The sequence below is a fragment of the Macrobrachium rosenbergii genome, chromosome 47 (assembly GCF_040412425.1).
Source record: "Macrobrachium rosenbergii isolate ZJJX-2024 chromosome 47, ASM4041242v1, whole genome shotgun sequence".
Taxonomy (NCBI): Eukaryota; Metazoa; Arthropoda; class Malacostraca; order Decapoda; family Palaemonidae; genus Macrobrachium; species Macrobrachium rosenbergii.
The window spans coordinates 21,607,573-21,633,123 of record NC_089787.1 but is presented as its reverse complement, the minus strand read 5'-3'; the positions used below and the strand labels follow the sequence as shown (position 1 = coordinate 21,633,123).

At 35.7% G+C, this 25,551-nt stretch overlaps 1 protein-coding gene and 1 long non-coding RNA gene across 14 annotated transcripts in view; both read right to left on the bottom strand.

Moving 5' to 3' along the window:
* Window positions 1–308: 308 nt before the first annotated feature.
* LOC136830603 (uncharacterized) lies at window positions 309–3,201 on the bottom strand. The gene is made up of 3 exons (XR_010850678.1): window positions 3,081–3,201; window positions 1,681–1,974; window positions 309–688 (listed from the first exon to the last, which is right to left on the bottom strand). It is a non-coding gene; the product is annotated as an uncharacterized lncRNA (long non-coding RNA).
* Window positions 3,202–5,766: 2,565 nt separating this feature from the next.
* Window positions 5,767–25,551, bottom strand: part of Flo1 (flotillin-1) — a 60,200-nt gene continuing 40,415 nt past the window's right edge. For 6 of the 13 annotated variants that reach the window (XM_067090151.1, XM_067090148.1, XM_067090150.1 and 3 more), the window contains 2 exons: window positions 13,160–13,255; window positions 5,767–10,190 (listed from right to left, as the gene is read on the bottom strand). In XM_067090151.1, the coding sequence (XP_066946252.1) occupies window positions 13,196–13,255 (60 nt within the window). In that variant the 3' untranslated portion in view covers window positions 5,767–10,190; window positions 13,160–13,195. Of the gene's footprint in view, window positions 10,191–13,159; window positions 13,256–22,084; window positions 22,167–25,551 lie in introns of all 13 variants that reach the window. The other 7 variants (XM_067090155.1, XM_067090153.1, XM_067090154.1 and 4 more) reach the window with 2 other exon arrangements.

The following is a 25,551-nucleotide window of genomic DNA, read 5'->3' as shown; positions in this document are numbered from 1 at the left end:
CATTCAATTACCCATAGGCCACCAATTAGTGGTTCGTTAAATTTTAAACTCAAAGCTGACCATTTCAATTTTCGTTAGAGATTTGAATAAATTTTTTTATCTAATAAAACAAAAGTACTTATGGCTTTTTTACCTTTTGCCAATTATGTTTGTCCTCTATTTTTGGATGTAACTGGCAATAACTTTAAACCAGATTTACCAAATTCAAAATATATACCAGACTTCTGATTAAAAGCAGTTTCTTCAACCGCTATACCTTTATTATAATGGGTACTGCCTTAACAGTTGCATTTATGAAAACTAATCAGTTAAGGATACAATAGTGTATTTCTTTGAAATTTGTAGTTTAATTTCATATGAGACTAGTGTCAAATTATATACAAGAGTGAACAACATTTACAAGGCTAAATTGTTGACAAGCTCCACGAGAATTAGTGGATAGCTGGAGAACTAACAAGTTATACACAATGTGGCAAATACATTCTTTAAATGGCTGAATTGTTGAAAGTTCCATTGAAGCACAAACTTAAGAATTTAGAAGCATCTGAATACAAAAACCACTGAAGCACCTGTTCAGTATCTCCGGAAATTCTCTCCAAAATCCTTAAGCTACGGCAGGCTAGGACTATTGCCAGTAAGCTTCCTAGACCAAGTTTCCACAAATATGGTAACCAAGTGTAGAAGTGACCTGCAATTATAAAACAAGCGGCAGAATCTTTCTTGGGGGAGCTATGAACTTACATTTTAGAAAAAAGTTTCAGGCTAATTACATGTTAAGTATCAAACAAATTAAAACAATGCTTAACCAATTACTTTTGAATCCAGCACCAAACTTCAAAAAAATTTGTGGAATGCAAAGTAGCACTTAAATTTTTCAAACCACAGCTTACGAAAGTAAGCTTAAAAAAAAACAGCACTTTACTTTGTAGAGTTACTTTAATTGTTGAAACCATAAGAAATTAAATACTTTACTTTTACTTTTGAAATACAGACTTGCTCATGAAATACAAAGCGACAACTTAAATTCTTTAGGCCTAACCTAGGAAAGTAACATTGAGTTAAGTTCACAGTATACTGTAAAATTTTATTAGGTTTAAATATTCATGCACAAATCCATTGTTAAATCTAGTGGCTAACAACTAATAAGCCTAACAAATCTTGCAAAATAAAAGTCATAACTAAAATATGTACCTGTCAATTTCAAGAATAACCATGAACCTATACAAAAAAAATTTATGTACTTTAAATATAACTAAACTGAGCTAGTCAAAATCATAATTGAAACTTAAGTCATAAAAGCAAAATTGTTTACTAAACACTTAAAATGCTTAAAGACTATTCTGATCAAATTTGGCTAATTAGCAACACACTAAGACCATGCTGTACTGATCAAAATTCAAAATTAGCATCAATGCACTAGGCCTACGTAATATTTTAGCACCTAAAGTTTAAAACTGCAAATTTATTAAGCACTTAAAATGCTAAAGGACTATTCTGATCAAATTTAGCTAGTTAGCAAGTTACTAATACACTAAGCTGTACTGTTAATGCTCAATATTCAAAATCAGCCTCAACGCACTAGGCCTAAGCAATATTTTAGGACGCCTAAAGCTTCTAAACTGGTATTAAAAGACCAAATCCTAAATATATTGACTAATAAACTATATTGATTATACTTACACTAAAATCAGCGGTTGACCTGAAAGTATTTTGTTGTTAGTAGCTGCAACCCCCATGATCTTGTGTAGCAGGTCGTAAGACCCACTACACAAGCCATATAGGGGCCCCCCACCCCGAAGGGGCGCCGCCCCTTCAGGGGTGGAGGTTAAAAAAAAAAGGTTAGTTTGAGAAGAAGTCTTGAGTCTTGCTGTAGAAACAGGATTCCAAAAAAGATCGCGTCTCCGGGTAGAAAATTGTTTAATCTCTTGAATGGCAGATTGCTTCAATTGTCAAGTGCACTCTTCAGACAAACACCTGAAAAAGTAAAGGTTTCAGTACCTTACATTGAAGTTCTCATAGGAGGTAATATACTAGGCGTATAGGAAGGAATTCACTAGGCTAGGGAGCTACAGTGTTATTAAAAAGTTCCATATGTAACGTCAAAATATAAAATGCAAAGCTTAGAAGTATCGATAACTTAAGACTTCGCTGTAATGTGCTAGTTTAAAATATTTGATATTGCAATGGTTATTGGTTAAAACTCAAAATACTCCTAAATAAAAATTATTAAGTAAATATACCGTTTCACCAGATTTCAAAGTTAAAATAAACTTAATTTAAAAACTATATTCGAGAAAGTTTTGAATTTTCATAATTAAAGCTGAGATCAATGGCTAAGAAACAATCTTAACACAATCACACTATCTAATTTTACGTTAAGTTCATATCAATGAGTAGGCAAAAATAGTATTTAGAATTGAAAGTAAAGAAAAATTATTCACTGGGTCAAATCCTTAGCATAGACTGGAGAATGAATCAGCACTTATGTAGGCAATTAACATGCTAGATGGTACACAATGCTCAACACCTGTAAATAAGAATCCTTATAGCACTCTGTAAAAAGTAAAAGCACAATTAAGTCTGTTTTGAAGTCAATTCCTTATAGCACTGTAAAACGTATACTTACAATAAAGTCAAATTAGAAGCTTATAAATGGCCAAGCACAGAAAACGTTAATAGTTACAAAATTATTAAAACAAAAAATCATTAACATGTATACTAATTAGGCAGTTCAAATCACCCAGAAAATTTGCAAAATCAATCCTCAGACCGAGACCACTTCTGTACGTTAAAATTCCACCAACTGCTAAATGATCCGTTACTAAAGGCAAAGTGCTTAAATGGATGGAATAAAGTCTGTGCAATTAAATCAGCTTCCAAATACTTTAAACCTTTACTTCCCGACGCGTATCATAACTTCCGGTCCTACTAAACTAGCGCCACTTAGTAAAAACCGCAATTTACGCGCACCAAACTTCAATGGAAAATGCCCCTTTCTGAAAGAAAATCTAAGTATGAATAACTATAAACAATTAACAAAAAAAATGAATTAAAGTACAAAAAACCTATTTAAAACTTACCGTCGAATCTTCAAGTACTTTAGAAACACACCAGACACAAAATCTTCAACGGACAAGGAGACGTCATGGCTGCTAATCTGATCGCCGGCTTCGACCGACGAGAAACGACTAAATATAGTACACTTTCGCTCTCAGCAGAGTCACCTTCCTTTTCACGGTTTCTTCCAAGGAAGATGGATTTCAGGAACTGCCAGTTTGCTTTTCAACGACCGTAAAACGCACCCAGCCACACGCACACACACACACACACAAAAACACAAAAACGTCAAAAGTCATCAGCTTAACTCTCGATTTCTGGGGGGAAAAACTGAAATTACTTTCTCTCTTTCCTGTCATTACTAATGGAGGGATCATATCTATTTGCAGGCACGATAATACTAATGATGGTAATAATTTTGGACCATATTTCTGTCTAGATAGATAAGGTATGCTTAACATGTATTCTGAAACCATTTTAATATCAGAAATCTATACATTTTTCTTTAAGGTGTTCGGTGATGATTTGAAAAAATCGCATTTCAGAAATGAACGATTTTAACTGGTGAAAATGTTGCTTTTAACCCCGACTATAGGGCTAGCCTGTGGGTTCATTTTTCAGTCAAAATTGACATATTTCTGAATAATCACAGTTTAGAAAAAAAAATTAATGACTACATGAACTAAAAACTAGGTAGAGCTTGACAAAACTGCACTGTTTCTAAAACATGGCTTATGCACTTTCGTTTTCCTGAGCATAAGCAGGGATCCAACACTTTTTCAGTACTTAAATCTAGCTTCGTATAGTTCATTTAAAGAGAACATAATTTGTTGTACAAGAGAATTATTGTGCTAATAAGCTTGAAGGCTTCTAGAGCACTTGCAAAGTCACTGAAAATTACACATCTCTGTGAAGGGAATTGATCAGTTTCAAATAACGTATGACATCGAATCCTATACATTTGGAGCCATCACTAGGCCTATAAATAGCACAATGTGGACCTTTACGTCTTATAGGCCTACGTTCTATTTTAAATAGATAAAATTGTAACAAATCCTACACATCTGGATCCACCAGTAGGTCTATAAATTACGTAATGCGGACCATTGTGTCTTATAGGCCTAAGTTCTATTGATCACTAATAGGTACACAATTTTTCTGTGAGGAAGTTCTGGCAATATGGGAATTACAATCCTCCTATTCATATATTTATCAAAGGAGAACTAGCTTTAACTGGGCAAGGAAAAGATTGGTTACTTATGAAGATGTCCCTCACGTCATATAACTTCTTATTTAGAGAATTGTTTACTCATTTTAATTGCATTTCACGGAATAGTCCATAAAGATTCTCAATCATCCACTGTGGATAGACTCTGAGCTGTTTAACGTTATATCAGCTGCTGCCAATTACAAATTAATTCCATAGTTTTTGTTTCCATTTGGAAAATCTATACACGACAGTTTTTTTTTTTTTTTTGTCAAAACTGAAATAAAAACTGAGAACTCATTTTGCCGTACGCCGTAAGCTTAATGCTCTTTGTAATATGCCTATACCAAAGTTCTTTCTCGAAGATATTTTTAACTCCCTGCCAAATGTGATCCAAAAATATGCAAATTTTATTATTGCATAATTGTATACCGTATATCACGTTCTTCTTTAACTTCAATTTCAGGTACTTTGCCCAATTAAGTACCTACGTAGTTAGCGAAATGGGTCCTGTGACTCCTAGTTTGCTCTTTTCAAGGTGTAAGCATGGAATTGGTCCCATTTTTCGGGAACAAGGTCTTAGCCAAAAACGTCCTTATCTCATCTAATTAAATTGAATATCCTAAGGCGAAGCATCTCATCATTCAGTGCTGAAACTAAATTGACAGTGAGAGTTTGAAATTTAAAGAAGGCTCGCTGTTGCACTATGAATCAACTGTTAGGAGTAGGAAAGTAAGACAGAAGAAAGAGAATATGAAAGGAGGTATAGTTAAAGGAAGGAAAATGGTCATAGGGGCCAAAGGCACACTGCAAAGAACCTAAGTAATGCTTACAGTGCACCGCATGAGGTGCACCGACGGGAAATTGACAGTGAGTATTTTATTTAAAAATTTTATTGCAATTATAAATTTTACAAAAGTTTTTATTGCAATATATAGTCCAGAGTCCATTCACGTTCCATTGAATTATATGATTGTTCAATGCATTGCAAATGGTTGACAATTTTCTATGATACATGAAAGCTGATGCTTCATTATCTAGTGTCTTAAAGTTATATTTTTATCTTATTTCATTTGTTTTTTTATTTGGCCTACAATTCCTCAGCGTTGCTTCGTTGTGGTTCTCATTTTGGGGAATATATCTATATGTTTCCCTTTGCTGTATGTGACAGGACAGATGAACATGGTGCCTTGTTCACTCTCTACAGTTCTACATTTTATAGTTTGATCGTGTTTATAAGACAGTCTTTTGTTACATTTCCAATCTTATAAAAGTCTCACCAAACACAGAGTTTTTCTACTTCTTGAAAAGGTGTTCTATAAATAGTAGCAATAATTTAAGGTGATGGAACAATTTCACCTCCTCTTTTATATTCATTTAAATAATGGTTTCTCTAGTTAATAGGTACCAGTGTTTCTGTCTAAATATCTTTGCTTGATGCAGAGTAAGTGATCCCGAGGCTAAAATTAAAAAGGAACAATTACAGGGTAATAAAAAAATAGTCCACATTTTTAATACTGTAATAGAAGCTTCAGAAGACAGGAGAATAGTTTGAAGTTACATGTCTCAGTGAGGTTTCGAAGAATAATAACAATATCAGCCGCCTGGGCTTCACTTATGTTTGTGACTGGCCGAATTACATCGTCTCTGGCGAAACAAATTGAATGCACTGGTTCTGAAACCCAGGCAGGGACTGAAACAACAGGCAGATACAGGATTTTACCGACCGATGAAACAGTGACACGAGAATCTTTTTAAGTGAATCGAGATGAGATTTATTTTTTTTTTATCTACATATTCTATTGCTACCATACACGTTGTGTTATCAAACATTTCCCCTATCCTTTAGGATATTAATGAATGCCCACTAACATACGTAAGAAACTAAGACGTAGGTATGACCCCCCTCCCTAGGGGAGTGAGATGGGATTTAACGGACACGAGGGAGATTCCGGTACGACGCAAAGGAACTTTTTATCTGAAATGTGCTGCACATTGTTTACAGACAAAGGAGTGTTTAACAGAGTATTTAGAAACCAAAAACTTTTATCATGACCACCCAAGATGTTTACAGACAAACGAGTGTTTGACAGAGTATTCAGAAACCATAAACTTTTATCGTAACCGCCCGTGACGTAAGTTCACGAATCGAATCATTAACTCACTGTGATTCTTCTTGTAAAAACATAAAAGTCCCATCCTCTTTCGGTCATTACCTGATTACTTCAGCTAGTATAACGACTCTGGGCATGCATTTTCAACGCAAACAACTACTAAATATATACTATGTACGTAGAAATATATATATAGTAGACGGATTGGATGACCAAACCTTTCATCACTACGCTAACCATGCAACGTCATTCAGCTTACAACCATGACAACGCAAAAGATATCATTATAGACGTACGCAAACGAGATGTGGGAAACAGAAGATAACAGGGTATTGTACATCGTACCTTTACAGCAAAGAAAAGGCTTTGATAAAACAAATGTTTTTAACAATCTTGTAAAAGAACGGCTGGGAAAGGCTGAAGAATCACCACTTTAGAAACATACTCCACCAAGAATTTTTTGGCCTTCAACCACAAGCCCTGGACAATTGTGACAATAATACTACAGTATATGAAAGAGGGCCACTCCCTAATTCATTATGAGTACTAGGATATGTGTAGAAAAACTATACTACAAAATAAAGTTTATCAAAAATCCTAAAAGAGTAATAAGTTTTCTGGTCAACCTAAAGATTCCTTAAAATGAAAACTTTGAAGAACTGAAATTCAATTTCAGTGAAAGCTTCGACAACACTGGACTGAACTGTTTTTAATGTGATGACTGAACATACAATGGTGACTCTACAACATACTGAATAAGGGTTTTGGTGGTGCAATACAACAATAATATTTTTCCTAAAAAGAAACATGCCACAAACACGCTAACATCGTACGAAAACTAAACCTGTCCTTCGAGGATTGTGTATTGGACAACAACTGACTTGAACAAATAAAAAAACAATTACGCTCTGTAGCAATAACAATCATCTTGTCAATCAAACTAAACCTATCCATCTAGGATTCCTAAGCTGTGTATCAGACAACAACTGACTTGAACAAAAACAAGACTGTGATCGACACAAACAAACTGATTTCTCGCATTCAACTTATGATATACTGAGAGTCTAAGATCATAAATGCAAAAATCTGGTTCCTTACAAGTTATGGTGTGACATGCAGCATAAACTGAAAAATACTAAATAATCATGATCCTAACATAAAAACGAACAACAACAAATACAACCGTGCAAAATTCGTTACAAATCATTGCATTACTGGAACTAAATAAGACATGAGATACCATTTTACTAGAGCAGTAAATTATTACTAACAATTACCACATACTACAGAGTATATACTTAATGGTTCCTGTAAAATACTGAGTGCAAGTTTCCAAAATTATCATGATCTGTGTTAAGGTGTATACATATACCTAAATGCCTTGAAATGAACGTTGAACAACCTGAACCACAACACAAACTAAACGTCAATCTTTCCTCTGGGCCAAGATCTAACTTCCGAAAACATTCTTCAATTTCAACACCTTAACCTCTCGAGAAGGGATGTACAACGGCTACAACTGAGCCTGGACTGGCCGAATTCGTCTACACACGTCTTTTTAATACATCTAACACCTAAAGCACGAACACTTGCTTCAAGTACGAGAAGCACCATAGAAAATGCCTGAAACACCCAGTTGCACTCTTCAGTTCTCAAAATACAAAAAAAAAAAGGCTACATCAAGTTGGCATACTGACACCAAGACATCAAATCATGGCTGCTGACCGAAAAATCTTTCCTACTACAAAACAAATCAAAACCATTTTGAAAATAATACACTCTGCGCTGCACAAAACAGCGGTATAAACATCTGTCTCTTATAACGGAAAAGCATACATAACATACAACCCTTGCACTGAGTACTGAAGTTCTGGCATTAACAAATCCGAAATCTAATGAAAATACAAATATGCTGCACTGTCAGGTCTGTTGGTACAATTACAAAAAAGTGGTGTTAGAGGCCTCTATACCTAATGCTCAAGGAAACAAAACAATACTGTAATATAAAAATTATCAAAAACATAAAGACTATTTTCAAGGTTTTAACAGTACAAAATACTTCAGTTCTTAGATGTGGTGCCAGTAGGATTGGCTTCACAATACAACTAAGATGGCATATACACTCACTGTAACTGGAAAGTCTTATTATCTGTCTACAAGATTCCCAAAACAGGTTCCTTGCACACGTAAAGAGTCGAAAGACCAGATTTCCGACGCACAACTACTGTATCCACGAATTTGTTTGAGAGATTACTAGACGTACCAAAAATAGATGCCTTTGTTGCTCACTCTAGACACAGAATAAAACACTTTCCGTTACAGTGGCCACAATACCACTATGTAAACAAATGCCACAAACAAATACGAATGTCAAAAATTGTGAAAATCTACGTTAAGCTCAAAATTAAACATGGCAGTGAAAATTTGTGTTTTCCTTCATACAAAAAAAAAGCTGATAAAGTATACTCAATGCATGTAAGTGCACATATACAGACATCACATACATGTACACACTGGAAAATGGGTGACATTCATAAAATTGATAGAAAAATGCAAATCATTTGCATATTGAAAAAGTCACATTGTAAATTTTTTGCATGAAGAAAATAGGATACAAAACCTTAAACAATGACAAAATCATTTTCTAACTTGAAGACGACTATACAGGTATAAATATTCTATCAATCATTAGGTATAAGAAACAGACGAGCAACCTTCGTCTACAATTCCTCTAGAGAACATTAACCATATATAAAGATATTATCTAAAAATAGGGATGACTTTGCTAAGCATCCATTTCAAGAAATGCCTATACTTTGACAGTTCAAATTCTAGATTACAAGGCATCGTTATGTTCAGGTAACACAATGGTAGGATGTCTAAGGAAATAACAGCTTGTTCCTCCACAGAACGAAAGTTATAACTGCACACGGAAAAGCTGCTGTATAAACTACTATTGCACTGTGTGCTGGAAAAAAGGTACTTGGTGGGCAGCCTGTGTCATAAAAAAAGTAAATATATGTACATGGAAAAAATGAAACTTGGAACGTATACCATAACTCCAAGCTGTCATTCCCACACACACTACCTTTGTGCAAGTTCAGGGACAAAAAATCGCTGAACTGCTGTGTGTATATATATATTTATATAAAAGTTGTATATGGGGGATTCATAAGGCATTGGCAACATGAGCCATCTCTATAGGGAACAACTGACAAGTCTTAAGTGACTGAGTTGCACTGAACACAGCAAACGTGAGAAACAGAACCGCATCGATCGGCAGTCTTTGTCGGTTGTTTCCCAGCATTTACTTTCTTGAGAAACTGGCAACTGCGTACAGAAGTACAGACGGTTGTTCGCTAAATATGGCCTGCGGTGTCCTTCCTTCAAAGACTTTCGTAACATTAAGAAATAACGCTATCAAGTATTTTTCTAGTGCCTGGTAATAATAGTACAGCATCCATAAAAATGTACGAAAATTCATTCAACACTACAATCTGCTCTACTATAAATCCAGATCTTCAACTACCTTTCTGGGAGGAGATGGACAACTCGTGAACAAATCATTATAAACCTTTTCCTCATTCTAATATCATCTCATGATGAAGTTTTCTATGCCTTAATTTGGGTGATACCAATTTTGAAACAAACAAAAAACTACTGATAGAAAACACAGGTTGGTAAAGATTACTACAAGATCTTATACACATCTTGCATGACCAGAGTCACAGCAAGGCTGGCTAGCTGCTGCTTGCGGGTTCCTCCACAGACGAAACTCAAGTGTCAGCTCCCTCCTACACGGCCCGGATACTCTGAAAAAGAAACACATGCTGTGAGTAACAAGTCAAGCAACGTATCTGATAGGTATTGAAAGGATTCAGTCAACACTGAGTATAAAATTAACCCTAATCGGTGCTGTTACCATGCACAAAGTCTGTATCGTCAAAACTATTATATTAGGCAACTAACTGAAGACCATAAATTTTCCAGCACAAAGTATTACTGCATCGAAAATCACCATTACCATTAAGAACGATTCTGAGCAGACCACAAAGCATCATATCAAGATTTTAAAGGATTACACCTAACCTCTAAGGGTTTAGTGCTGATAGAAGCCTACCTTTTCAAAATGACCAAAGCTCGGCACGTGAATAAAAAAAGACATTCCAGAAACATGCTCAATTGCAAATGTGGAGTAATTGTGCAACTTTGCAGTTTTCGGACACACATGAAGTTATTTGGTGAAACAGCCTAGTCATATAACTAGAAATCTACCAATTGTTTTCTCATTTACTCGAGTTTATGATTACTATAAAATATTTATACAGTATATACAGTATATAAGTACTACAGACATTAACAGGAGTATTATACAGGGCCTTACTGCATACTCCTGCTAAACTATACTGCAAAAACAGAAGGTACATCACAACAAAAAAAACCTGGCAACTCATTTCGGATCCACCGAATGCTAACTAGATCCCAGAAAAATCATTACATCTTGAAAGTTGCAAGGAACTTCTATGATGTTACATAAAAAAAATATTATTAAAATCTGCCAATAAGTAATTTATGAGCTGCATACTTCTGTACAAAAGTAAAAATTTACAAAATTTCCATATACAGGGCAGTGAAAGTTAATCAAGATTTCATGAAACCATAAATAAAATTGAATATGCAACACATTACGACAGTTATTTGACAGTATAAAAAGAAATTACAACTAATGCTATGCTTATGCCAATCATATTTTTGTTTTTACTGGTAAATTTTCAAACAACAAAGGTTGCTAATATCTAGCCGAGCCACAAATACCTGGTAAACATACTTCCCTTAAGACCCAAAAAGTATGTAAGATAATATTTTCTAATCAACACAAAACATATTGTAGAGCTGACAATAAAATTTTGACATTTTTATACTGAAGTCTAGCTTTGAGTCGAATCTTTGTACATACAACCACTGGTTGACATAATCTTTTGTGTATTGTAACTCAAAAATATCCAGTAGTTATATGGCCACATGAAAGATGGTTAGCTAAGTTTCAGAATCGTAAGCAGTGATGACAAATAAATCTTCCTTCTTCATTCTCCTTAATGATAGGATAGCACCACCTATAGGAGCAATGGCCCCTGGTATACTAACCAATCCTACTAAAGCCAAAGGCTTACTGGTCATCCTTATCTGAATCAATGCTAAGGTGTTTTGATAAATGATTAATGCTTAAACCAAAACTCAGGTCCTTGTCATTTAATGGGTCTTTTTATTTACGACGATCTTGCGGTCTGAATGAACAGGTCAATGGTCTGCAAACTTGCAAAAGGGGCTCCCACAAAATTACCATTATAAATTAGTTTATTGAGACCACAGGCTACCATTTCTAGACTTAAAGCATCCACCTGAAGGCTGTTCTACAAAACCAATCTCAATACAAGCTATTATTATTATTTGTATTACTCACAAAGCCATAACCCTGGTTGGAAAAGCAGTACGCTACTACACGCCCAAGGGCCCCAATAGGGAAAGCAACCCATTACCAGGAGAAAAATACAGAAGTAATGAACAGACTCTATGAGAGCAAAGAAAAATAAACATGATACAACCAAGCAACTACGAAATATGACTACAAAAATACAGTACAGTACTCCATTTGTATGATGTTTAAAACTAACAAAGTTCCAACAATTCAACCTAAACAATCAGAATGATCAATCCAAAATTTGGTTGCAGCCGGGAACAGAACTTCTGGAAAACTGTGGTGAACTGGATCTCCTCTGGACAAGGAATGATGTTGAATTGTACTGCAATATCTAGTGTTACGTAGGGGACAGTATCCTCATCCTTTTCCACCACCCAGAATACGATGAAGACCAACTTCACCTTGACTTCATCAAGGCTAAACAGACTAGTCAATCATCCTCTGTCACCCAAAGGTCAAGACTCAAGACTCCTGGCATGTTTTATAGGATGGTGATATGCAAAAAAAATCAGCCTTTTAGACTTAAGTTAGATTGTATGAAAAAAATCAGCCTTTTCGACTTCAGTTGGAATGTATGACGTACATGAAAAACAGTTAGTGTAGAAACACACACTTACAAAAAAAGAACCAGTCTATAAGCGGTAACATTTCAACATTCCTACAAAATACAAAAGAAACAGAATAGCTTATTCCAGTAACTGTCATTAGAGCTTACAGTTTCAAATGTGCTAAGAATCCTCCTCCTTACCAACAAGGCTAGAGAATACATCAGTTTTAAATCAAATTATCCAGTGATCTATAAAATGTTTCGTATCAAAACCCGTATACCTGTTAATGATGCTACTGTTAAGAACTGAATGTGAAATTTAAACAAGCAGTTGATTTTTTAAAAAAAAATACTTTACATTATAGTACCTGGAATTAAAGACTAAAATTAGGGTTAAAATCTTGAAAAGTTTTTTCCTTAAGTATATTAATGTATTCTACAAAACTGACTAATCACTCAATCTTTTGCTAAAAATTACTTTATTGCTAAGATGAAGATGGTCATGCAACCTCGGAAGCCAAAGATAGTTCTTTCTTTATTACTTTATTTGCTGACTGAGATAATGTAGTGTTTGTGTTCAATTGTACCCTTTTAAAGGTGCAACAAAAAAAAGCAAAATAAAAAGGAAAAAGGATTTTACTAAATCTCTTAAAACTAGCAAGAATATCTTAAGAAAAGTACCATTTCACTTAGCAGGCGATGCAGAATGCTTTAGGAAATAAAATATTAACTGTACCAAAAGTTTTACACCTTACTTCTTTCAAGATAAACACCAAAGACAGGCGCCAATTTTAGCGACGGGTAGAGGCACTTGACCACGCTGATTTTGAGGACTGAATATCCGTGAAGCCCTTCAGAAAGACAAGCAAGAGAGAGCCGTCATAATCTTGTCCTACTGGGACACTACCAGGTCATCAGAGATGATTACAAAGATGTTCGATACACATGCATAAAATAAAATTTACAAAGCTTTTCTGGCTTTAAAAGTGTCCAACAGGTTTTCAACATATGTAAATGATCTTTCTATAGAAATTTTATGTTTCTACACACAACCCACTGCCAAAGATAACCTCTGTGCTTTGGTCTGCACTGGGAAACAATATAAAAATATGAAATCAAATGATAATGACCTAGTTAGCCCAAGGGGTGAGGAATCCTCTCCTCGAAGGGGTTAAGATTGTTACCTCTCTCACTTAATTTATAGAGTAAGAAACTTCATTTTTAAAATAGTCACCCATAAGTCAAAAATCTGTACATTTTAACTGAAAACGTACAGCCTACAGAACTGTTGCAATGAACAATAACCTATCCAAATTGTTCTAAGAAATACAGATTGATGTTTGTGACCAGCTCTGTTTGTTACAAGCAACCATTTTCCTCTGTAACATCTCCAGTCAACACTGGCTAATGGTCTGACAAGATATAATAACCAATTATTCATCTATAGGTGAAGCCACAATTTCTTCATGCATAAATGATCTAAAGAATGAAGAGGTTGGTAATGTGTCATGGGAAGACTAAACATGTATATTCGACTACACACAGTACAAAAACAAGTATGAAGCAATTACTGAATAGGGTAGGAAGGACAAGCAGACGTCTAATCATTCACTGGGAAGATCTCCCCTCACTCCCAAGAGTAGCAGAATCACTATGTTTTTTCTTTATTATACAAGGTTACCCAATTGGCACTCAAGCACAAAGGTTATCCAAGGTAATGGTTTGCCAGTAGTGTGAACTCACTAACAACAGCCAATACAATTTAATCTACAGTACAAAGCAAAGTAAATAAATACTGTTGTACAACATCAAATAAATTTTCTTTGTTATATCATGTCATACAGGTTTCATGGAGACAAATAAAAATTCGTGTTCACATATCTTATTGCGTCTTCAACAACCATTCAAAATTACTAGGAACTCTATTTTCCGATATTTGCCATTATTACAAAACACCTTATATCAACATCTAGGAAAATCTCTCAAATTTTTATGCTTCCAGCATGTATGAGTTCATTATTTGCTTATCTAATAGTAAAACTGAGTACTGTGTTGTTAACAATACTAGTAATGTTGTAGCAAATGTTAAGATGATTAAGTAAACTCTAAAAGAAATACCACATCAACTGCTAAACTTGGCCATCAGTTGTAATGAACGAACATAATTTAAATTTTGGAGCTTAGTGTTTGCTGTGCGTAATATACTATAAGAGCAATAATCTTTTAATGCTATAGGTTGATGCTAAATTGTTGTATTCGTTATGGACAGGTGTGTTGAAAAGCTACAACTCATCTCCCAAAGTTATTACAAATGTTTAAGATGACTGAGTTATGCCTAAGTTATGGTAGCTTTCAGATTTGTTAATATCCTGACAAACTACTTGACATTTTAAAAACCTCACAAAAACAAACTCTTCTACCTGCACGTGGAAATTAGTGCTGCACTATTATCATGAAAAACATGAGAACTAAACTAAGTGTCTCTGAGGGATTAACAGTGTACACAAACCAAGCACACAATCAATCTTGCAAAAAAAAAATCTTATTAGTCCAGCACTTGATAACAGTTTCTGAAACTACAAAATCAAGCAAAACTGCAGCTTGTGATTTCAGAATCTTCCTTTGAGAATGCACAGGCTTCAATGTTAATCTACGTTAGTCTACAGCAGTTTGTGCTAGTTTCTTTTGGAGCAGAAAAAATCAAATAAGCACAACTCATAAGGGACAACCTGAAAAACATACACTTTTGGCCTTCTAATATGTTTATGCCCAAGTTGTTTTACAAGCAAAAGCACTTACTGTTCCAAAATAAGTACACAAGAGCGAATGATTAATAAGTACATTCAGCCATCTAAATACTTCTTCAAAAAGCACAGTCAAGACATTCTCTGAACATGCAATGCTTACAGCATCTTCTTTGCTTTATCCCAGCAGACTCTTCACTGTGATTTACTCAATGCCGTTTGTTTCAATGACTTGATTTAAAATTAACTCACACAGTCCCTTTAGAGCTACATATATGGACCAGAGGTTCCACTAAACCTTTTAAGAGTCAAGACCAAATGGTATATGATCAACAAAAGTGGGATCCAAATGCAGACAGTCCACATCAACCCCTTTTCAAATAAAACACATGTAGACTAAACCAATTTCCTTTCAGAAAGATGACCTTGATTCAAAATTGAGCCTTGGCTTTAAGGAAATTTAAATTTGCTTATTTTGAGTCCTTATTAAAAGGCTCTCTTCACCAAGTCCTTACTGTATTTCAGAGGCCTCAAGAGTATGAGTTACAGGAAGCTTTTCATCTCCTTCCAAGGTCTAAAAATCTTGCCTTAACCTGTACAAAAGACTGGGCTGGGAGGGTCCTACTTTATCTCTCTACCTTTCAACCAAAGAGATCTTCTTGTAATCAGTCAGGCACTGACACTTTACAATATTCTTGTGAATCAGACTAAGCTTTAACCCATCCTCTTCATGCATGATAATCATCTTCAGATTGATAACAACGAATAAATTATTATTTAGATTTTAAAACCATGACACTTGTGAAGTCTCTCAACAGATGATGCAATTCAAACAAAAACCAGTCAATCAAATGATGCTTAAGAAGAAGCCAATCAAATGGCTCTGAGAAGACCTTGGTTGTTGATGATTTTTCAAAACCTGTTCCTAAAGGCTTTTCTCTAATAATCAACAGCAAAACTCCTTGAATACATCCAGTGCCTATTTCAAGTTGCCACCTATCTCCAGTTGTCAAACTCAAGTGCAGTACCACTCACTGGCCTGACAAGCCTTCAAGATTCACAAAACAGGACCCATCAAATTTATGTAAAACAGCCTGCATTAAACTGCTACAGCTCCTCAACAAGATTCAGAAATGACAAACACCAGTTAGAAGGTCAAGATGACAAACACTGGTGAGGTCCTTCAATTTTTTCCTGGGGGATCTTTTGACCTCAAAGATATTTTCAGACAAAGTACATTCAATCCAAAATTCTATAAATACCTTGAGTTTCTATAAGCTCAATGTCATCCCTGTCACTTCCAATTTTTCAACATTTCAACGAACCTAAGGCATCCAATAAAGGATATCGAGACCTGGTAATGCAAGAAACTACAAGCATCTTTTCAGATCCACTTTTATAAATGTCTACTTTCAATCTACTGGTCTCCGACACCTGGTACCCAAATTCTTCAATTTTCATACCTCACTTAAAATTGAATCATTTGCACCTAGCTTATGAGTCCACAAATTAATTCAATGGTCTTTTGATGATGATGATAATAATAATAATAATGTGGAAAATAAAATGAAATCATTCTCAAGTTCTACAGGTTTTAAAAATGTCACAATGAAAGATCCAAAAATATTATTATATTACAATAAAAGCAATTTCAAGCATTCCAAAGAACATTATCATTACACAGCACTAACAATTACTGAATGGCTGTTCCACTAATCAAGTCCAGAACAAGATAGAAAGGGTGCAAGCATTCAAAATCGTTTACGCAATGCTGTAAGAGCATCGTCAAAGTACAACGAAAAGTTTAAGAGAGTGACGTAATGAAGAAAAAGTATTCTGACAACACTTAGTGAATTTGGCTAGTTAACTGTGCTTACTATGTAAAGAAGAAGACTTGATGAGCAATAAAAATCATTGCATCAACATTGGGAGCTGCAAGTTCAATGCCAGCCTGCCACGACACAACAGCAGTACACTGAACACGGAGAGACAAGCAAGAAAACACTGACCAAGCCCTGGTGCTGTTGCTTTCTCTAATCTAAGTGTTGTATTGAAATAAATGTCAATAACATTTTGCTCGGCAGCTGGCCTTTACCTTCACTCAACCAAAGTGTCCTCAGATCTGCGACTATCCAGAGACTGGTAGTCCAGAGAAGTGTGAGAGCCCCGAAAGTCTTCATCCACTCTCTGCTTTACTAGCGAACTAGGACTAGAGATGTCAATAGTCTCTACACCCTGCAATTAACAGCCATCAACTGCCTACACAGGTAATGAAAAATTGTCATACAATAACAATATGTGAAAGTTTGTAAGAGAGGCATACAGTACTAGAAATACAGCGCCAGTAAATATAAAACATAAGCGAGTCTTCATAACATGAAACAGGTTTTTCGTACATTCCCATCAATCACAGAAATGTCTTTAATGCAATCTGCAACTATCACCAGGCTCAGTCTTTTGTTCACAAAGGTGGGTCACTCTCTTGCAATGCTTAGCTCCATTATGACCCTGATATTTTGTGTCAACTGACCATGCAACTGCCCTGTTACAGGGTTTGGGAACCAGACAGTATATGAGTGTAGAAGTTTGTATGTAAAAACTGATATATTAAAAAAAAACATCATCAATTATGTAAATGTCTGAGATGCTACTCAGGTGAGGGGGCAGTCTCTGAATGTCCTAGATATGTTTTCCAAGTTCTGATGTATCCAGAAGTGCTCCCAGAAACTGCAGGTACATCAGGGACAAAGGTTCTTACAAACGTTTTAATTACCAATTAAAAAAATTCAACCACTGTCAGTGATGCTATCTGAGATAGATAAATTGAGTGAAAAATAATATCTGAAGTAGAAAATGGCTTAAACAAAGGCCTGAAAGCTAAATGTTCACTGTTCCCCAAGCTCATGAAATATGAGGTCGTTAGCCTGAGGGTTAAGATGGCGCCAGCGTCACTGGTGTTCTCCTCTGTGAAAAAGACTGAACATTCAACAGTAACCAAACCAGCAAGTAGTTGAATAATAATGCCTTTCCAATGGCATTATTATTATTATTATTATTAAATTGTTTGGCCAGACCACTGAGCCCCAAAATATGGGAATAAAACAGATAATGGCTACTGTAAATGGTCTATCCTTTAGGGTCACCAGTCGATCGAAGGCTGCACTCGGTGACATGAGCAGGGATTCAAAACAAAACTTATCCCTCATTTGGACACCTGAGCCACTCAAGTTGTACAGGTTAGCAGTCCTATTTTACCCTCGTATTTGTATATGATACAAAAGAGGAAGCGGAAAAAGTGGGAGAGGCAGATTAAGATAAAATAAAAGAACAAAGTCCTAGATATGAAAAATGGTTGCACCTAGGAGAGGACTCTGAGGAGTACACTTAGTACTGTAAACAGTGAGCTTAGTATTGCATGCCCCATGCAAAACAATAACAATTATATGAGAAGAGGAAAACCAACCCCAGATTAGATGAACTATATGACAATTAAATGTTTCTATTCTCTTTTTAAGTGCTGTACAGATGTTAAAACAAATGCTACTTATCTCCAAAGACCTTACCTTGAAACGAACAAGCTGCAAAGGGCAGGAAAGTGATGATAGCGAAGGTATGAAATCCAGGAGATAAGAAGTCCCAGTTTAATTAAAGAGAAGGTAAGAAGGCCAACAAATAGGAATTGGGAGAAGGCCACGAAAAGATTAGCGCATGCTCTGAATTCACTAAGGAATAAATCTCTGTTTTTTAATCATGGTTAAAGGACCTGGTATCTGGTGGTAACACAAAGTCCACACACACACACAGCTGAATCAAGGCCGGTGAACAGAATACTTTTTAGTACTGTTTATCAACTTAAATGAGGGAATACTGAAATCACCAAAACAAGTATATAAAAAAAGCTGATAATTTAAAATGTAAAAAAAAAATTGGCTATTTGGTGTATATAACAAAGCCTGATAGTGAATGTAAAATTGCATATTTCACAGCCCATGACAACTATTTTTCTTTGTTCTTAAAAAACTTATCGGCCCCATCTCTGGGAAATAAATGAACATCGCCAACCAATTTAGTAATGTAGTATGGAATTTTATCCAACAGTAATACAGGCAGTCTTCGGTTGTCGTGATTTTTGGTGCCGATATGTGCCAATTTCCGCTTATCGGAGCTAATTATCAGGTACTGGCGCTGATACGCACCTAACAGAGGCACTGATCTCCAGTTATCAGTGCCGATAAACGGTTATTGGCGATTTCTGCTAATTGTCACGCCATCAGAACAGAACCCGTGCCAATAACCAGGGACTGCCTGTACACGAATATGTCAGACGCCAGAATGTTAATATTTATACAAATTCATACCTTCAGAGATGATTCAAACTTTTTTCTTTTTCCATGCAAGGAAATATACCAGATCACCCAGACAGCTCTTATCCAAAGTACAAAGTTATTGTTCCTTAACTATTAGCGAAGTATTACGTCGACAGTTTTACCACATGAAACATATTAAGGGAATTCAAGTAGGTTTTCAGTCTCACTCATTAAAATGCTGTAACCTAGGGGTCCACTTCTGTCTTCTTGCGATTGTAGAAATATTCTTTTTATCGCCGGTGGTGAATTTATTTTTCAGAGTAAAATATTGGTTATGATGCCATTTTGAAGGTCAGTGCATGTGCTTTACTGCACTGCATTATGTTAAAAAATGGGACGCAACAAAAATAAGTCATATATATACAAAACAGACTGTACCAATTTCATAAAACCAATCAATACACCTCATTCACATTTACTTCATTTTTTTTTACACAAAATCCAATTTACCAAACAAGAGATTGCACAGTAATGTCATAATGTTTATCAAACATGAAGATACGTCTTCAATGTAAATTCAAACTTTTCACAAGGGTATATCATATTGGTACATACAAACTCCAGCGTAACTATTAAGAACGTAAAGGTTTATAAGATTTTCATCATGGCTTACAACTACTGCTTGTTAAATCTTAATAATTTAGTTTTTCTTCACAATTTCCGTGTGTGTTTCATATACACATATAGTATCGACTTAACACCAAACATTACACGTACAATTTACGCAAGCAACCATTCCCAGTAAAACAAAAGTTTTACATCAAACCTGCCAGTTTGACAACTAGTATCAATTAAAAATTAAGCTCCCTAAATATTTTACGATATTATGACAACACTCTCTAATAAAAATAAACAACTGCCTGAGCACTTGTGCAAAAGTGAGCAAAATGGGTGAGTGCGAGTGTGAAAGCATGTTTGATAAGTGAGTGTATGTTCACAAGATTGTGTAAGCGTGGGTGTGCATTTGTAATATGCTGTAGGTGTGCAAAGATGCCAAACTATGCCTCCAAAACCATGGACCAGAAATAGATGACCCATACATCTGTGATAGTGATGATGATTATGATGAAGAACAGAGCCTATGGGTAATGGATGTAGGGATTTCAAGCAATTAGCGGCCTATGGAATGCTCCAGTTACTGATCTAGGTCAGGAAGAGTAGACTTGTACTTTGGATTTCTTTAAGGTCCCTGGCAGTGAAGTGTACCAGACTATAAAACAAGTAAAAAATGCGGCAAGGTTTCTTCGGCGCAATCGGGTTTTCTGTACAGCCACTAGTGTATAATCAAGGCCACCGAAAATAAATCTATCTTTCGGTGGTCTCGGTATAATGCTGTATGAGCCACGGCCTGGTGGTGGCCTGGCCTACATCGTTGCCAGATGCATGATTATGGCTAACTTTAACCTTAAATAAAATAAAAACTACTGAGGCTAGAGGGCTACAATTTGGTATGTTTGATGATTAGAAAGTGGATGGTCAACATACCAATTTGCAGCCCTCTAGCCTCAGTAGTTTTTAAGATCTGAGGGCGGACAGAAAAAGTGCGGATGGACAGACAAAGCTGGCACAACAGTTTTCTCTTCATAAAACTAAAATGGAGGAGTAGAACGCTCATTTATTAAATTTTGCAATCTTTTCTCCTACATCATCTGCGAACTTAATAGAACTCTTCTCCTGGCTGTTCCCTGACCTTCAATTCCTAACATGAGAGGCTCAATTGCCGTAACTTATTTCCTAAAGCAACCTATCTCACACTTTTTCCATCACAGCTTGTCAAATATCTATTGCCTTACCGAGGATCAACACGTAATCTTCCACTTGTGGTCCACTAGCATTCATATCTAAAGAACTAGTCATCAGAAATGTTCGCAATGCCCAAAACCAAGATAAAAGGTGTACAGGAATGCACACCACACACATCTTAACATTTTTTGAAGCCTTCAAATACAAATATAGTTCTGATAATCAAAGTAAAGCAAATTTACGGGAGCTTCTGTACCATTCCCCAAGAAACAGAACTGCGGAGACAGTAAGCAAACGAAAAATATCAATACTAATATCAATCAAATCCATCAATGAAAAAAAGAATATTAGATAACTTCACAGCATAAATCTTGAGTGTAGCTAAAAAACACATTGCAATTAATTTTGACACATGCCTACGAAATCCATCAAGACCAAGTTTGCATACAGTAAACCTACGCAATGCTTTCTTCATGATTCCTCAGGTTACATTAACCTCTTTACAGTACTTAGGTGTTAAAGAAGTATTCCGTATTGCATAACATAACAGGACTGGATGAGTTTAATGTCCATGTATACAATGTGTAAGACATACTATATATTAAACAAAATCGAACACACCCCACTGTCCCTAAATAGCATGAAAGCATCAAAATCTTACAACAAATTGCCGTAAATAAACATAACATAATCTCTTGTGGGCTGATACATTTGCCAATGTTACTTATAAAAAGCAAACTGAAAACTGATAACGTGATCACGTACTTGTGTGCACAATTGCCCAGTGGTCAAAAAGGTTATATCAAGGGGGGGGAATTGGACTCACCATATGTTCAAGATAGGGCCATTCAGGCCTGCTCCTCGAATCCACTAATCTGCCTCTGATACTAAGACAAGTTTTCAAACCCCTATGAAGAGAAAAGCATAAAAACACTATTGAAGTTTCTAGTTCTTTCTTGCAAGTGGTTGACGTACATTTTGACTTGATCTGTCAAGAGTTACTCTCTATGCATAATATTAAGAAGCTGGATGTACCACTTATGTGGTATTATGGTGTAAAAGGTTAAAAATGAATAGCCACTAGCAGCCTTTACAAGGGAAGAAGATTCTAAAGGCAAATTAAACTACAGTTATACAAGGATGTCATGGTACACTTACCCTTGATAGAGTAATCTATAAATTAGTAAGACTATTCCCCTTCAAATAATCATACAGGCAGTTCCAAAAGGTTAAAGGAACAAAACACACAGTAAAGCATATACGATAACTTACAAGCCAGATGGATCTTCACTAATGGTATTACGAATGAATGCAAAACAATAAACCACTAGTTAACCAAACACAAAGACCAAACCAAACAATTAACCAAAAGATTCAACATCAAATCCTTTATTCACAACAAACTACACAAAATTTACCCCTCTCAATTCTTCATGCTGAAATATTCGTCTTCAGTAATTCAAAACGAATTACGTTTTGAGAACACTTGTAAAATTCACTAACATATAAAACTTATACTTTTTTACTCTTCATATACTTAGAGAAACTGAGGTAGATGAAGTTTGACAATTTGACAGCACAGGAAACATGAAGTAAAAACTAGAAATATTGGTCCAGTTGGGGGCAACTATACTCTGAAGAGGGCATCTGTGACCACTACCAATGATCACTTTTAGAGGTTCTATATCCAACTTCATTTCCAGGGCCAAATCACAGAACACAAGGCAGAGGTTTCTTAGCGCTTACGAAAATTAAGCTCCCGGAGCTGACATCAATAACATCAGTACTGATAGACACAGCTACTGAGAACTTACAACATAAAAATGTTAAATCAAAGCAGCTGTTAAGGATTTGGGGAGCTCAATTCAATTAAAATGCCACTAACAGTCTACTGGAAAAGTTGCTTTTGCACATACTTGACCCTTCTTTATGTCACTGGTACTAAAGATACCTCAACTGGATCTCTTTAGTGCAACAATCTTGACTTGAATGGGAGCTCACATTCCCAAGAGCACAATCCTGAAACATGACTTTATTCCAAAGGCATTGTAGCCGAGAAAACTGTCAGCTTGTATATCCCAACCAGACAACCTCAAGAATCTGTTTGGATTTTCTAGCTGTAGTTCTAAGTTCCCAACTTAGAACTCAGATCTACTGATGGCCGTCAGTAAGGTTAACTTGACATTTCACCAGTTGACCAAGTGCCTGCATGACAAAGGAAACCTTGAATGCCCAAAAGAGTCAACATACCCATTAAGAGAGACTATTTTGTTACGCTTTAATGAAAAATTTGATACCCGTCCTGTTTCTGTTCATCGAAGTTCCTTGGAAACGACCAGATGGACAAAGATTCTACGTAGTTTTCCAGGACAATAACTATGAAAATTAAGAGTTTTAATCTTCAAACCAACAACCTATGACTTGGAAAACATTATCAAGAACTTCCAGAATCAACTAACTCTAGACAGAGAGAAGACATAAACGATTAAATGCCAGATGCTCGAACCTTTCTCCTACTGAACCCATACCAATAACCACCATAACTATCTCAATAATGTAAGGACAAGTGGCAGAACCAACAACACTTGACAGTTAATAGGTTAAGTACGCAAGGTAAGCACACATTAGCTAAAGCAACAATACAGTATAAACTACTTTACATTAAAATGACGAACTTGACTATTAACAGAAAAAAGCAAAATTACCAGATAATCTGACCATTATTATGACTGTATTACTTTAACAGTTTAACCACTGCAACAAAACAATTGATGATCAAAGGGCCAACAGAACTGTTTTCAGCAATCTACAAATCTATGTAATAATTTGCCGTTCTTTATAAACTTATGGGCAATCTCAAAATTATGAAATTTCTGATATTTCTTTCTGAGTGGTGTGTTTTTCTGTCTCCTAACAAATGGAGCACAAGGTACATACCAAGCTTTGTATATGAATGAATTCATGATACTTGGGCCTTACCTTATTTGCCTATGTATGTGAATGAGTATATGATACTTGGGCCATATCGTTATCTGGCTATGTATAGATGTATGAATATACGATTATCGTGGATAAGTTTACAAAATGAAAAAAGTAAAAAAAAGATAAACAGTAATGTAAATATGAGTCTTGCCCAAAATCAAAAGTTCGAACAGACTTTAATTTCACTCCAGGCCATAAAAACGATGCATTTCGTCATTAGTATTTCAGCAGAGAGCTAACGGAGCAGTCGGGTTAATTAGCAAAAAGAAACAGGACTGCTGGGGGGTGAGGAAAACTGGGCAACGCAGACATGTGGGTTCTTCAAATGTTTGACAGACAATGCACTTAGGTCAGACATGCCACAAGAAGCTGGGAAACTTATCGATCCTGGTTCCACAGACTGTTAAAAAAATAAAAATACTTAATTTAAGATTTATCTTTTAAATACTTACCTCCCCATTACATTGGTGGCGTGGAAGTAAAAGCTATACAATGGAGAGGTAAGGTTCATTTCTAAAGTATAAATACTTCATTTAAGATTTATCTTTTGAATGCTTACCTCTCCATTATACAACTTTTACCTCCATGCCGGCTATATAATAGAGAGGTGAGTTTCATTTCAAAAATGAAAATTCCATCAACTATCCTCGAAAAAGGGTGCAACAGCTAAAACGTATCAATAAATATTCAAACCATCAAATTAAAGGTATTAGCACGAACGGAAAAATACACATACTTAACTAAAAGTAATACAGAAAATAACAAGGTCGCTCTACAAGGTGTTAACCTTACTGTTCTCAGCGAGTCTTTTGGGATGAGGTTGCTAACCACACTTCCTTCTCAGCCCTGGCTAAAACCCTCTACCTTGCCAGTGATTTGAACTTCGATATAACTCTAACCCCTTTGCCAATGAGGCAAGTATCATAACCACTAGGCAACAAGGCTAATCTCTCTGTCGGCAGGAGGCCAACACTAAGGCACTGCGCTATAAACAAGTAAAAAACGCACCAAAGTTTCTTCAGCGCAATGGAGTTTTCTGTACAGTGCATAATCAAGGCCACCGAAAATAGATCTATTTTTCAGTGGTCTCAGTATAATGCTGTATGAGCCGCAGCCCATGAATCTTTAACCATGGCCCGGTGGTGGCCTGTCCTATATGGTTGCCAGATGCACGATTATGGCTAACTTTAACCTTGAACAAAATAAAAACTACTGAGGCTATAGGGCTGCAATTTGGTATATTTGATGATTGCAGGGTGGATAATCAACATACCAATTTGCAGCCCTCTAGCCTCAGTAGTTTTTACGATC